At 42.3% G+C, this 16,062-nt stretch overlaps 1 protein-coding gene across 5 annotated transcripts in view; it reads right to left on the minus strand.

Moving 5' to 3' along the window:
• Positions 1–12,155, minus strand: part of RNGTT (RNA guanylyltransferase and 5'-phosphatase) — a 361,923-nt gene extending 349,768 nt beyond the window's left edge. For 4 of the 5 annotated variants that reach the window (XR_010157739.1, XM_003311379.6, XM_063812542.1 and 1 more), the window contains exon 1: positions 11,719–12,147. Coding sequence is in view for 4 of the 5 variants with exons in the window: in XM_003311379.6 (XP_003311427.1) it covers positions 11,719–11,782 (64 nt within the window). In the remaining variant the exon portion in view is untranslated. Of the gene's footprint in view, positions 1–11,718 lie in introns of all 5 variants that reach the window. The other variant, XM_518633.7, reaches the window with a different exon arrangement.
• Between the last annotated feature and the right edge of the window lie 3,907 nt (positions 12,156–16,062).

Raw genomic sequence — 16,062 nt, forward strand, 5'->3', positions numbered from 1 at the left:
CACAGGAGAAGGATTTAACCTTACCTACAGCTAAAATGGATTTAGAGAGCCGAGTGAAATATAAAAGTAGAAGCAGCAGCAGGAAGAGCCTTGTAGGCACTCCCAGTCTCCAGCTCAAGCCCAGGGAAGCCATTCCTGACTACATCTCACAGGGGCCCTCGGGGAAAGCAGACAGCAGAAGTAGGGAGGGTCATGGGGGGAAAAAAGCTTCCAAATGAAACTCATAATAATTTTGACCAGGCATGAATTTTCTTAAGCAGAATCCAGGGAATGAATGGGAACTGCTGCAGATATGAGCACAAAAGCTGCCCAGTGGGCAGACAGGGATGTAGACAGGGAGGGGCAGGGCCTGAAAGCCATGCTCGCTTTCTCAGTGGGGAAACTTACATTCAGGGGCAAGGTCTGAGGAGTGAGGGGGTGCACCACAGAAGTAAGACCAGCCTCACCAACTGCATGGGAGCTGGGTGAAGCCTTTCATTACCAGCTATTCCCCACTTCCCTGGCAAACTATATGACACAGCAGAGGCAGCCATAATCCTCTCTGGAACATAACCCTATTGGCCCAAGAACCACCCCCCATCCCCTACAGTGGCTACAGCAAGCCCCACCCAAGGAGAGTCTGAGCCCATATCCACCTAATCCTTCCCCTACCTGATGGTATTTCTCTACCTGCCCTGGTTGCTGAACACAAAAGACAGAAATTCTTGGGAGCTTTATGCCCCACCCATTGCCTGAGAAACCAGAATACTAACCCTGGCCAACTTAAGACAAACTTAGATCCCCCAACTAGCACCACAGCTAGTGCTCTCTTGAAAGCACCACCTCCTGGCTGAAAGCCAACTAACTCAGGCCATTACAGCAACTCATGACAAAATAATCCTGCTCCCAGGAAAGATAAAATAACAGCTAATATACCACTGCCTGGAACATCCTGGCTAACCAGAGGTCCTGAGTCTGTTCACATGACAACTTCACTACTAGCATAACCAGCATTTGAGAAAGCCGACACATTAAATATATCTACAACCAAGGACTCTCACAGAGTCTACTTACTGCCCTGCCACCCCTACCAGAGCAGGTGCTGGTATCAATGGCTGGGACACCTGAAGATGGATTACATCACAGGACTCTGCAGACATTCTTCAGCACCAGCCTTAGGGCCTGGTAACTCCACAGTGTGACTAGAACCAGAAGAGCAATAACAATCACACCAATCCAGCTCTCAGGAAGCCCCAAGCCCCATCCCTAGAGGAAGGGAGAGAGCACAACATCAAGGGATCAGCCTATGGGACAAAAGAATCTGAACAGACGCCTTGAGTTTCAGACCTTTCCACTGAAACAGTCTACTCAAATGAGAAGGAACCAGAAAAGTGATTCTGGTAATATGATAAAACAGGGTTCTATAAAACCCCCCAAAAATCATACTAGCTCCCCAGCAATGGATCCAAACCAGGAAGAAATTTCTGAATTGCCAGATAAAGAATTCAGAAGGTTGATTATTCAGCTATTCAAGGAGATACCAGAACAAGGTGAAAATCAACTTAAAGAAATTTAAAAAAATACAAGATATGGATGAAAAATTCTCCAGAGAGAAATAGAGATCATAAAGAAAAAACAATCACAAATTCTGGAAATGAAAGACACACTTAGAGAAATACAAAATGCACTGGAAAATTTTAATAATAGACTAGAACAAGTAGCAGAAAGTACTTCAGAGCTCGAAGACAAAGCTTTCAAATTAACCCAATCAGACAAAAACAAAGAAAAAAAATTTTTTAAATGAACAAAGCCTCCAAGAAATGTGGGATTATGTTAAACAGCCAACCCTAAGAATAATTGGTGTTCCTGAGGAAGAAGAGAAACATAAAAGTTTGAAAAACTTATTTGAGGAAATAATTGAGGAAAAGTTCCCTGGCCTTGCTAGAGATCTAGACATCCAAATACAAGAAGTTCAAAGAACACCTAGGAAATTCATCACAAAAAGATCATACCTAGGCACATAGTTATCAGGTTATCTAAAGTCAAGATGAAGGACAGAAACTTAAGAGCTGTGACATAATAGCCTCAGATAACCTATAAGGGAAAACCTAACAGATTAACAGCTGATTTCTCAGCAGAAACCTTACAAGCCAGAAGGGATTGGGGTCCCATCTTTAGTTTCCTGAAACAAAATAACTGTCAGCCAAGAATTTTGTATTCAGCAAAACTAGGCTTCATAAATGAAGGAGAGATAGTCTTTTTCAGATAAACAAATGCTGAGAGAATTGGCCACTACAAGAAATGAAAGACACACTACAAGAAATGCTAAAAGGAGTTCTAAACCTTGAAATAAAACCTCAAAATACACCAAAATAGAACCTCCTTAAAGCATAAATTTCACAGGGCCTATAAAACGATAACAGAATTTTTTTAAAAAAAGGTATTTAGGCAACAACTAGCATTATGAATAGAACAGTACCTTATATCTCAATACTGTATTAACATTGAATAGAAATGGCCCAAATGCTCCTTTTAAAAGACACAGAATGGCAGAATGGATAACAACCCACAAACCAAGTATCTGCTGCCTTCAAGAGACTCACCTAATGCATAAGGACTCACATAAACTTAAGGTAAAGGGGTAGAAAAAGATATTCTACACAAATGGAAATCAAAAGCGGGCAGGAATAGCTATTCTTATGTCGGACAAAACAAACTTTAAAGGAATAATAGTTCAAAAAGACAGAGAAGGACATTATATAATGAAAAAAATGATTCATCCAACAGGAAAATATCACAATCCTATATATGCACCTAACCCTGGAGCTCCAAAATTTGTAAAACAATTACTACTAGAGACCTAAGAAATGAAATACACAGCAACACAACAATAGTGGGGGACTTCAATACTCCACTGACAGCACTAGACAGGTCATCAAGACAGAAAGTCAACAAAAAAAGAATAGAGTTAAATATACCCTAGAACAAATGGACTTAACAGATATTTAGTCTCAATAAATTTAAGATAATTGAAATTCTATCTAGTATCCTCTCATACCACAGTGGAATAAAACTGAAAATTAGCTCCAAAAGGAACCCTCAAAGCTATACAAATACACGACCAGGCGTGGTGGCTCATGCCTGTAATCCCAACACTTTAGGAAGCTGAGGTGGGCGGATCACCTGAGGTCAGGAGTTCAAGACCAGCCTGGCCAACATGATAAAACCATGCCTCTACTAAAAATACAAAAATTAGCCAGCCATGTACTAAAAATACATGGTGGCACGGGCTTGTAATCCCAGCTACTAGGGAGGCTGAGGCAGGAGAATTGTTTGAACCTGGGAGGCAGAGGTTGCAATGAGCTGAGATCGTACCATTGCATTCCAGCCTGGGTGACAGAGCAAGACTCCATCTCAGAAAAAATAAATAAATAAAAATAAATAAAATAAATAAAAATTAAAACTATACAAATACATGGAAATTAAAATTTCTGCTCTTGAATAATCTTTGGGTCAACAATGAAATAAAGATGGAAATTTAAAAATTTTTTGAACTGAATGATAACAGTGACACAACCTATCAAAACCTCTGAGACACAGCAAAAGCAGTGCTAAGAGGAAAGTTCATAGCATTAAATACCTACATCACCAGGCGTGGTGGCTCATGCCTGCAATCCTAGCACTTTGGGAGGCCAAGGCGGGCAAATCACAAGGTCAGGAGTTCGAGACCAGCCTGGCCAACATGGTGAAATCCTGTCTCTACTAAAAATACAAAAAATTAGCCAGGCGTGGTGGTGGGCGCCTGTAATCCTAGCTGCTCAGGAGGCTGAGGCAGCAGAATCGCTTGAACAGAAGAGGCGGAGGTTGCAGTGAGCCAAGATCGTATCACTGCACTCCAGCCCAGGTGACAGAGTGAGACTCATCTCAAAAAAAAAAAAAAAAAACCCACACCAAAACATCTGAAGGAGCACAAACAGAAAATCTAAGGTCACACTTCAAGGAACTAGAGAAACAAGAATAAACTGAACCCAAACCCAGCAGAAGAAAAGAAGTAACAAACATCAGAGCAGAACTAAACTGTAACAAACAAACAAAAAATACCAAACATACACAAAAGATTAACAAAACACTGGTTCTGGGTGTGGTGCAGTGGCTCACGTCTGTAATCCCAGCACTTTGGAAGGCCAAGGGAGGCAGATCATTTGAGGTCAGGAGTTTGAGCCTGACCGACATGGTGAAATCCCATCTCTACTAAAAATACAAAAAAATTAGCCAGGTGTGGTGGCAGGCCACCTGTAGTCCCAGCTACTTGGGAGGCTGAGGCAGGAGAATCACTTGAACCTGGGAGGCAGAGGTTGCAGTGAGCCAAGATGGCATCACTGCACTCCAGCCTGGGTGACAGAGCGAGACTCTGTCTCAAAAAAAAAAAAAAAAAAAAAAAAAAGCTGGTTCTTTGAAAATATAAACACAATTGATAGACCATTAGCAAGATTAACCAAGAAAAGAAGAAGATTCAAGTAAGTTCAATTAGAAACAAAACAGGAGATATTACAACCGATACAACAAAAATATAAAAGATCATTCAATAGTACTATGAATACTTTATATGCACAAACTAGAAAATCTAGAGGAGATGGATAAATTCCTGGAAATATACAACCCTCCTAGATTAAATCAGGAAGAAAAAGAAACTCTGAACAGACTAATAACAAGTAGCAAGACTGAAACAGTCATAAAAAAACTGCCAAGAAAAAAGTCCAAGAAAACAAAAATAAATTAATTAAATTAAAATTTAAAAATTTTAAGTGCAGGACCAGATGGATTCACAGATGAATTCTACCAGTCAAAGAAGAATTGCTACCAATCTTACTGAAACTATTCCAAAAGACAGAGAAAGGGAATCCTCCCTAAATCATTCTATGAAGCCAGTAACACCCTAATACCAAAACCAGGAAACGATATAACAATAAAGAAAACTAGAGACCAATATCCCTGATGAACATAGATGCAAAAATCCTCAACAAAATGCCAGCTAACCAAATCCAAAAGCATATCAAAAAGGTAATACACCATGATCAAGTGAGTTTCATACCAGAGACGCAGAGATGGTTTACCATACACAAGTCAATAAATGTTGGCCGGGCGTGGTGGCTCTTGCCTGTAATCCCAGCACTTCAGGAGGCCGAGGTGGGTGAATCATTTGAGGTCAGGAGTTCAAGACCAGCCTGGCCAACGTGGTGAAACCCCGCTTCTATTAAAAATGCAAAAATTAGCCAGACGTGGTGGCAGGTAGTCCCAGCTACTCAGGAGGCTGAGGCAGGAGAATCACTTGAACCCGGGAGGCAGAGGTTGCAATGAGCTGAGATGGTGCCACCGCACTCCGGACTGGGTGACAGAGCAAGACTCTGTCTCAAAAATAACTAAATAAAATAAAAATAAATGTGATACGTCACATAAACAGAATTAAAAACAAAAATCACATGATCATCTCAATAGATACAGAAAAAGTATTTGACAAAATACAGTATCCCTTCATGATTAAAACCTTCATCAAAACTGGCACAGAAGGGACGTACCTCAAGGTAATAGAGCCATACCTCAACATAATAGAAGGCATCTATGACAAACACATGACCAACACTATACTGAATGGGGAAAAGTTGAAAGCATTCCCCCTGGGAACTGGAACAAGACAAGGATGCTACTTTCACCACTTCTATTTAACATAGTACTGGAAGTCCTCACCAGAGCAATCAGGCAAGAGAAAGAAATAAAGGGCATCCAAATTGGTAAAGAGGAAGTCACACTGTCACTGTTCACTGATGATATGATTGTATACATAGGAAACCCTAAAGACTCATCCAAAAAGCTCCCAAATCTGACAAATGAATTCTTTAAAGTTTCAGGATACAAAATCAACGTACACAAATCAGTAGCACTGCTATGCACCAACAATGGCCAAGCTGAGAATCAAATCAAGAACTCAATCCCTTTTACAACAGCTGCATAAAAAAAATAATAACAATAGAATACTTAGGAATATACCTAACCAAGGAGGTGAAAGATCTCTAAAAGGAAAACTACAAAACACTACTGAAATAAATCACAGATGACACAAACAAATGGAAACACATCCCATGCTCATGGATGGGTATAATCAATACTATGAAAATGATCATACTGCCAAAAGCAATCTTTAGATTCAATGCAATTCCCATCAAAGTACCATCATCATTCTTCACAGAACCAGAAAAAGCAATCCTAAAATTCATTGAACCAAAAAAGAGCCCAAATAGCCAAGGTAAGCAAACAAAAAAGAACAAATGTAGAGGCATCACATTACCCAACTTCAAATTATACTACAAGACTATAGTAACCAAAACAGCATAGTACTGGTATAAAAATAGGCACACAGACCCATGGAACAGAATAGAGAACCCAGAAAGAAAGCCAAACACTTACAGCCAACTGATCTTTGACAAAGCAAACAAAAGCATAAAGTGGGGAAAGGACACCCTATTCAACAAATGGTCCTGGGATAACTAACAAGCTACGTGTAGAAGAATGAAACTCATCTCTCACCTTATACAAAGTCAACTGGAGATGGATCAACTCAAACCTAAGTAAGATCTGAAACCATAAAAATTCTAGAAGATAACATTGGAAAAAACTCTTCTAGACATTGACTTGGGCAGAGTTCGTGACCAAGAACCCAAAAGCAAATGCAACAAAAACAAAAATAAATAGATGGAACCTAATTAAACTAAAAAGCTTCTGCACAGCAAAAGAAATAATCAGCAGAGTAAACAGACAACCCACAGAGTGGGAGAAAATCTTCGCAAACTATGCATCTGACAAAGAACTAATATCCAGAATCTACAAGGAACTGAAACAAATGAGCAAGAAAAAAACAAATAATCCCATCAAAAAGTGGACAAAGGACATGAACAGACAAAAGAAGATATACAGTTGGCCAAGAAGCATATGAAAAATGTTCAACATCACTATCAAGGAAATGCAAATTAAAACTACAATGAGATACCACCTTACTCCTGCAAGAATGGCCATAATTAAAATATCAAAAAATATTAGATGTTGGCATGAATGTGGGGAAAAGGTAACACTTTTACACTGCTGGTGGGAATGTAAATTATTACAACCACTATGGAAAACAGTATGGTGATTCCTTGAAGAACTAGAAGAACTACCATTTGATCCAGCAATCCCACTAATGGGTATCTACCCAGAAGAAAATAAGTCATTATCTGAAAAAGCCACTTGCACAGGCATGTTTACAGCAGCACAATTTGCAATTGCAAAAATGTGGAACCAGCTTAAATGCCCAAGAACCAATGAGTGGATAAAGAAAATGTGATATGTATATATACCATGGAATACTACTCAGCCATAAAAAGGAATGAAATAATGGCATTCATGGCAACCTAGATGGAGTTGGACCCCATCATTCTAAGTGAAGTAACGCAGGAATGGAAACCCAAATATCCTGTGTTCTCACTTGTAAGTGGGAGCTAAGCTATGAGAATGCAAAGACATAACAATGATATAATGGACTTTGGGTACTCAGGGGGAAGTGTGGAGTGGGGGGATGAGGGATAAAAGACTACTACAGTGTACACTCCTTGAGTGACAGGTGCACCAAAATCTCAGAAATCATCACTGAAGTACTTATCCATGTAACCAAAAACCACCTGTCCCCCAAAAACTACTGAAATAACATAAAAATGTTTTTTAAAAAGATCTTTACTAAAGATCTCTATTTGAGCAATCAGGATCTTAATATCTCCTCCAACCTGCTTCTCTCTCAGTAAGCCCTAATAATATCAACTATCTCATGTGCATAAGCCAGACATTTGAGACTAAATTTTGACCCTCTTTCCCTCATTCTAAATACAACATCAAGTTCTGTCCATTTTCCCTTCTTAATATCTCTCAAATTAGCCTTCTACTCTTCATCTGTCACTTTTAAACTATCACTATTGTCTTTCACCTGGACTACAACAAGTTCCTAATTAGTCTCTCCATTTCCACTCTTTTCTCCATCAATTCATTAAACACAGAAAAGTCAAAGTAAGCTTTTAACTTGGATTCAAATAATCTCATCTCGATGCTGAAAAAAAAAACTGCAATTGTATGCCACTGAAAATTTAAAGCATATAAATATTAAGATACCTTATCACACCCTACTTGCCTGTATGATCAGGCTATTCTCCAACCTCTTAACCTCACTTACATCTTTCAGAACAAAGACACTTTTTCAGTCTATTATCTCTCCCATCATCATCCTATCCTAACAGAAACTTTCAATAACACCCCCTGCCAACTATTTATCTAGAAAACTTCTATTTACTGAAGATAATTCATGTATGACCTTCTCTGGGAAGTCTCACCTGATCTCCTTCTTCCTTCCCATCTCTTCTTCCTCAACCTCAAAGAATTAGGTTTATTACCTCTGATTCCCATCATATACCACAATAGAGTCATTGCTACATTTTTTACAACAGAACTGTGCTTAAAATGGATGGTTTGCTACTCCCATGAGACTCTGCTTTTTAAGGGTAATATATCTTAGCCATCTCCCTAGCACCCAGGACTAGCACAAAGTAGACATTTAAATATTTGCTAAATAAAGTGACTTCAAAATCACCATCACTATCACCATCACACTATCCTGAGTACCTGGGACCACAAGTATGTGCCAATGCACCTGGCTGTGTCTCATATTTACATTCCCACAGTTCCTAGTAAGCTCTTTACATAGCAGATATGAAATAATTTTATGTTGAATGATATACCTTTAAGAAACTAGGGAGGGCTGGGTGCGGTAGCTCACACCTGTAATGCCAACACTTTGGGAGGCCAAGGCAGGCGGATCACCCGAGGTCAGCAGTTGGAGACCAGCCTGGCCAACATGGTGAAACCCCATCTCTACTAAAAATACAAAAAAGAAAAGAAAAGAAAAGAAAAAATGGAAAAAGGAAAAGAAATTATAAGTTTGTTTTCTTCCAAGTATTCACCTGAAATCTATTAACTCAGAAGGAGGAAAAAACAGTTCTTCAGAAAATAAAGCTTGGCCCTGTCTCCAAGAGCTCTCTCTCATTGCAAGTCTGGTTTCATCAGAGAAAGTGACTTCACAGGAAAACAAATTATATGTAGTTAGTACCATTTTCTTTCTGATTCAGGAAAATTATGAACTTCTAGTACTAGTAAAGTGAATCCTAACATTTACAACATATAAGTTTGAGCAGCCATAACATTTTCCTCAATATGCAAAATATCAAAGAAATTACTGTGATGGTTAATACTGAGCGTCAACTCGATTGGATTGAAGGATGCAAAATATTGATCCTGGGTGTAGAGGGTGTTGCAAAGGAGATTAACATTTGAATCAGTGGGCTGGGAAAAGCAAACCCACCCTTAATCTGGGTGGGCACCATCTAATCAGCTGCCAGCATGGCTAGAATATAAAGCAGGCAGAAAAATGTGAAAAGACTTGACCGGCCTAGCCTCCCAGCCTACATCTTTGTCCTGTGGTGGACGCTTCCTGCCCCCAAACACTGGATTCCAAGTTCTTCCGTTTTGGGACTCAGACTGGCTCTCCTTGCTCCTCAGTTTGCTGACAACCTATTGTGGGACCTTGTGATCGTGTGAGTTAACAGTTAATAAACTCCCCTTTACGTCTGTATGTGTGTGTGTGTGTATGTATGTGTGTGTGTGTGTGTATATATACATATATGTACATGTATTTCCTATTAGTTCTGTCCCTCTAGAGAACCCTTACTAATAAATTACACGATAAGTACAAATTACCTTTTTTGTTTTTTGAGATGGAGTCTCACTCTGTCACCCATGCTGGAGTGCAGTGGTGCAATCTCAGCTCACTGCAACCTCCGTCTCCTGGGTTCAAGTGATTGCCCTGCCTCGGCCTCCCGAGTAGCTGGGATTACAGGCACATACCACCACGCGATCATAGCTTTTTGGCTATTCATATAACTTATTTTGTGAAGTGTCCAAATTTTTTGCTAGTTTTTAAGTCCTTTGAATTTCTTCTGTATAATACATTGATGGTGGGACTATCAAGTGTTACCACTTTGGAAAAGAGGTTGGCAGTTTCTTAAAATTCTTAAAACATACACCTACCATATGATGCAGCCATTCCTCTCCTAGAGACTTACACAAGAGAAATGAAAGTATATGTCCACACAAAGAATTGTACATGAATGTTCACAGCAGGTTTATTTGTAATAGCTAAAAACTGGAAATAACCCAAATGACCATCAATAGATGAACAGGTAAACAAATTGTGGTATACCCAGAACAATAAACTACTACTCTGCAATAAAAAAGGAATAAACTATTGATACATGCATAATCTGGATGAGTATCAAAATAATTATGCTGAGTGAAAAAAGCCACACACACTTCCTTCCACCCCAAGAAGAGTACTCACTATATGTTTCCATTTATTTAAAAATTTCTAGAAAATGCAAACCAATCTATAATTACAGAAAGCAGATCAGCGGCTGCCAGGCGAAGGAGGGATTTAAAAAGGGGCAAGAGGAAACTTTGAGGGGTTTCATGGTTGTTTCCTAGGAAAGAGATGTATTTGTGTATATACAGTCAAAATTTATCAAACTGTACGCTTTAAAGCTTATTGTATTCAAGCTCAATAAAGATGAAAAAAACTACAAGAAAAATAATTAAAAAAAACAAAAACCCGGCCAAGCGGGGTGGCTCTCGCCTATAATCCCAACACTTTGGGAGGCCGAAGTGGGAGCATCGCTTGAGTCCACGAGTTCAAGACCAGCCTGGGCAACACAGTGAAACCCTGTCTCCACAAAAAATAAACAAAAAAATTATGGCCGGGCACAGTGGCTCACGGCTGTAATCCCAGCACTTTGGGAGGCCGAGGCGGGCGGATCACTTGAGGCCAGGCGTTGGAGACCAGCCTGGTCAACAAGATGAAACCCTGTCTCTACTAAAAACACAAAAATTAGCCGGGTGTGGTGGCACGCGCCTGTAATCCCAGCTACTTGGGAGGCTAAGGCAGTGAGCCGAGATCACGCCACTGCACTCCAGCCTGGACGACAGAGAGAGACTATGTCTCAAATATATACATTATAAATATATATATACTTTAATAAATAAAAAAATTAGCCGGGTGCGGTGGCAGGAGCATGTAGTCCCAGCTACTTGGGAGGCTGAGGTGGGAGGATCCCCAGCCCGAGCAAGAGACCCTGTCTCACAAGAAAATAAAAATAAAAAACTAACAAAAACACCCTCCAGATTCCCAGTCTCAATGTGACCCCATTTCACCGCTGGGAACCGCCCCTTCCCTCCTTAACCCTCCTCCATCTCAAGACTGATATTCATCCCTTCTTTCGAGGGGAAGGTTGAACCCTAACAGGTTCGCAAACTACTAAGACTCAAAGTACGCCCACTGTATTCCTGGATCCTCACCTCCTGCCACCAACCTCCTGTCTACCTTCACATTCGCACAGTTAGCCTTGCAGGAATAGTAACAAGTGCCCCCCATCCGCCGACCATCCCCTCCCGTTCATGTTCCCAAACATTCATCCACGAAGCGTAATCCGACGGAGCATATCCCGCTCCTGAAATACCACTAATGGGCACAGAACCACCAAAAGCTGAGCTCCTCAGTCGGCCCACCCCCGGGCACGTTGGAGTGTGGGGATTCGAACGCCCCCAAGTCCAGGTTACCTGCCACCGGCTGGCCGCGCCGGGGACAGTTCAGCCACCGCGGCGGGATCTTGTTGTGAGCCATGTCTTGGGGCTGCGCAGAGCTGCCCTCCCTCACCAACGTTCGCCGCGCCTTTGGAGCCGCCTCCCCGTGGTCCGGTGCACACCGGGGTCCGAGACACCCGAATCGCAGCCGTAATCTGAATTCCAACCTCTCCAATCCGGGTAACGTCAGGGGCGGCGCGCCACTTTCATTCAGGATCAACTCCACAGCTCCAGGAGAACCCACAATGCACCGCAACTTCCGCCCCCGAAAGCCCCGCCCCCTTTCCGAGGTCGGAGGGAAAGAAGAGGAAGCTCAGCGGAAGGATAGCAAAGAGTTAAGGACGCGACGAATGGGAGGAGCGGGCCTTCTCTCGCCCCGCTCGGCACCGCCCCGCCCCGCCCCGCCCCGTCCCGCTCCACGGACGCGCCCGGACGCTACTGGTTCGCCTTTGCGCATGTGCAATTGCCCTTGTACCGAACTCCGCAGGAAGAAGCGTGTATTTTTTTCCCATCCAGACAACCTAGAGAAACCCAAAAAAGAGGGAAGCCAAGCGCCTTTCCATGCGTAGATTGCCCGCCACTTCCGTTAAGGCATCTATTTTACTGATGAAAAGAGGCCTTCTGAGCGTTACCACAGCTCAAGCTTGGCGTCCCAGCCGGATCTAGGTTTGATTTGCCATTAGGGAAAGTTGTTCAAGGGAACAAGTCTTAGGAGAATTCTAAGGGCATGAGATTGGAGTACCAGAAATGGGGAATTTTTCTTTTGGTGAGTACTTACGAGGATCTATGAAGCTTCTGAAATTAATTCCAGAACACTTAGAGTTTTGTTTGTACATTTCTGGATCAAAGTTTCAAAGCATACTGGGGAGTTTGAGAGGGTCCATGTCTCCAGAAAAAGTTACTAATTAATGTGGTATAATTGACAAAGGCAGGAATTGATCAGTGGAGAACCTCTTCGTGGCGTTGTTCTCCTTGGCCTACCAAATAAACAGTGCCTTTTATTTTCCCTTCGAGTTAAGCAGAGGTGCTTGAAAAAATTTTATAAATGCCGTCCTTTAACGAGCCTTTCCTTTGTTCCCAGATTAAAGTGTTAAATATAAAGCTGGATGATGGCGAATCAATTATAATGTAGTTTGGCTTTAAACACCAATGCTATATTGGAACTGCAAGAACGTAAGGCTGCAGGGAATACATTTTTAAAGCGTCGGTGGGGAACTTTCTGGGACGCTCAACCCCCTGAATGCCTGGACCCCCTCAGTAAGAGTCCCATCAATAGAGACAGTCCAACAGCAATCTCTCTGAGGCAGCCTGAGTTAGGTCACACTTCTGGTCTGTCCTGCTGTTGCATCTGCTCAGAACTGTTAGTGAAGGTGTAAACTCCTCCCCTGACAGAACAAGATAATACCCAGTTTCCTTTAAGGCCATCAGTCTACACAAATAATCTCCGATGAATTCCCTTTTCTGCTGATAGAGTGTGTACCATGCCCAAAGTGGTAAAAACCTTCCATCCCCAGACCCCCTCCAAGGATGGGAAAGGTGAGCCTGATCCTGGAAGAGTATCTTACCTTCCCCTTCTGGGGATGACTCCCCTTGGTGACTCCCCTTCCCACACACGCTATACCCAGTAGCTCAGTCCTAGGCACACAGAAGCTTCATACCACTGGCGAGCAACTGTTATTGGCTGTAAGGCAGCAATGTGCACTGGATTTTTATTCTGCTATCCAGTTATGCCCTCTCCATACTCATTGCCACAGAATTGGGAGGACCCTGTGGCTACCTTTTGTCCACAATAGAGAGTAGAGTAGGAGAGTGGCATCCCGATGAGCAGGCAGTTTCTCTCTGCCTGTCAGGAATGCCTTACCTGATGTGTGTTTCTGCCTATATTGCTCCTAGTCCCAAGTCTCTACTACTCTGTGAGAAGAAAAATAGATGCTCACAGATAGACCAACATGATTCCTCCCCCGCTTCCTGGAACCCCTGACACCCTCCCAGATATGTCTTGATCTCCTCTTTATCAGATGTAGATTCTCTTCATTGGTGAGTCTTTCATCAAACATCCATTTTGCCCATAAGGAAGAGTGTGTACATGTAAAAAATAAGATTGAACGTTCTCTTTTGGCAAAAGAGAGAGATCTTATCTGTCTTCCCTTTTCCTAGGACTTTTCCTTGAGAAAAACCTATAGTTATTAATCCTTCCTCTTCACTTTGATATGTAGATAAATCTTTTGTTTTTGCAGACAGGGTCTCACTTTCTCACCCAGGCTAGAGTGCAGTGGGCATGATCAGGGCAGCCTTACTGGAGCCTCAACCTCCCAAGCTCAAGCAATCCTCTCACCTCAGCCCCCAAGGAGCTGGGACTACAGGTGCAGGCCACCACACCCCACTAACTTTTTTATACTTTTTTCGTCTCGAACTCCTGGGCTCAAGCAGCCCTCCCACCTCAGCCTCCCAAAGTGCTGATAAGACAGCCAGGTGGGAAGGATTCCCTGGCAGAATCTCCTTTTGACCTGAGCACTGGGAGGAATGCACACTGTGGTGGAGCCTTGGGAAATTTGCGCCATTTGCAGTGGGGAGGAGCCTGGCCCCTCCTTTTCCTAGGTGGAACCTGGGATTCAGTCTACCAGGCAGGAAGCACTCTGGCTTTGGGGAGAGTCTCTGTTTCCCTTTTTTTCTTTTTGCCCGATAAATTCCATTCTCACCCTTCAAGGCATCTGTGAGCCTAATATTTCATGGCCATGTGACAAGGACCCAGCTCTTAGCTGAACTAAGGAGAAAGTCCTACAACAGCTTTGGCACCCAATGTGGGGCTTGAGAAGCGGTTGAGTGACACGGGGACTCAAAACTTCTCACTGTCATTTCTAAGCCTTTTCATGCGTGCACTTCTGAGGGTAGGGAAACCATGCCCCCACTCCCATCGCTCCCTGGGGTCAGGGGCCTTTCCATGGCCTTTGCCTTCGTTTTTTGGGAAGGATAGGCAAGTCGCAGCTCCTCTTTCCCTCTCCCCTCCCAGCTGGGGCTGGGGAATGCCACATGTCCACAGCATCTTCCCCTCCCCTGGCCAAGGCTCAACTCCATCTGATAAGCTTCTCTCCCTGGTAGAGGAACCATTTGCCTAAGAATAAAAGGTTATTCCCCCAGGCATCCTTTTTTCTTCACCCCATCAACAGTTAACTTTTAAACCAGATGTTTTTTTTCTTTTTCACTAGGCTAGGGATGATAAGGATCCCTGTTTATATTCTCCTTAAAGTTTGGTTGTGAAAAAGGATCTTATGGGGACTGGTTTTCTTCTGCCTGTCTGTGTAGCTATATATATGTTGTGTACATGATGTCTATAAAAAGAGCTCAAAGGCCAGGCACGGTGGCTCACACCTGTAATCCCAGCACATTGGGAGGCTGAGTCAGGCAGATCACCTGAGGTCGAGAGTTCAAGACCAGCCTGACCAACTTGGAGAAACCCCATCTCTACTAAAAATACAGAATTAGCCAGGCATGGTGGCACATGCCTGTAATCCCAGCTACTTGGGAGGCTGAGGCAGGAGAATCACTTAAACCTGGGAGGTGGAGATTGCACTCCAGCGTGGGCAGCAGGAGCAAAACTCCATCTCAAAAAAAAAAAAAAAAAAAAAAGGAGCTCTAAGGCCAGGTGTGGTGGCTCATGCCTGTAATCCCAGCACTTTGGGAGGCCAAGGCAGGCAGATCATTTGAGAGTCAAGAGATTGAGACCAGCTTGGCCAACATGGTGAAACCCTGTCTCTACTAAAAATACAAAAATTAGCCAGGTGTGGTGATGTGCCTGTAGTCCCAGCTATTTGGGAGGCTGAGGCAGGAGAATCCCTTGAACCCAGGAGGCAGAGGTTGCATTGAGCTGAGATTGTACCACTGCACTCCAGCCTGGCCAACAGAACAAGACTCCGTCTCAAAAAAAAAAAAAAAAAAAAAAAACTCTAATTGGCCTAAAGGAAGACAAGTGCTTAGATCAAATATTTTTTAAAGGGAAGGTAAAAGATGTGGTACCTTTCAGTTCATGTGACTTTAATCTTTGAGAAATAAAAACAGCCTTAAAGATTATTGGTAAAAAACAGATGTCATCAAAATGTAAATAGGTGGACTAAATTATGCAGGTTAGGTACTAGTCTTGCTAAATGTTTTAATGTTATAAACTGCTTTTTGAGTTTTGAGAACTATCTGACTTGCTGGCTTCACAATTGATAAGTCCTGGGGACATATGGAACTAACCATGTCATTAATTATGCTGGAAGGAGTCAAAACTTCGCTGCACCTGGCACACAATTAAAACAACTTACCAGGTTTTACATTAAA

This window comes from Pan troglodytes, chromosome 5 (genome assembly GCF_028858775.2).
Source record: "Pan troglodytes isolate AG18354 chromosome 5, NHGRI_mPanTro3-v2.0_pri, whole genome shotgun sequence".
Taxonomy (NCBI): Eukaryota; Metazoa; Chordata; class Mammalia; order Primates; family Hominidae; genus Pan; species Pan troglodytes.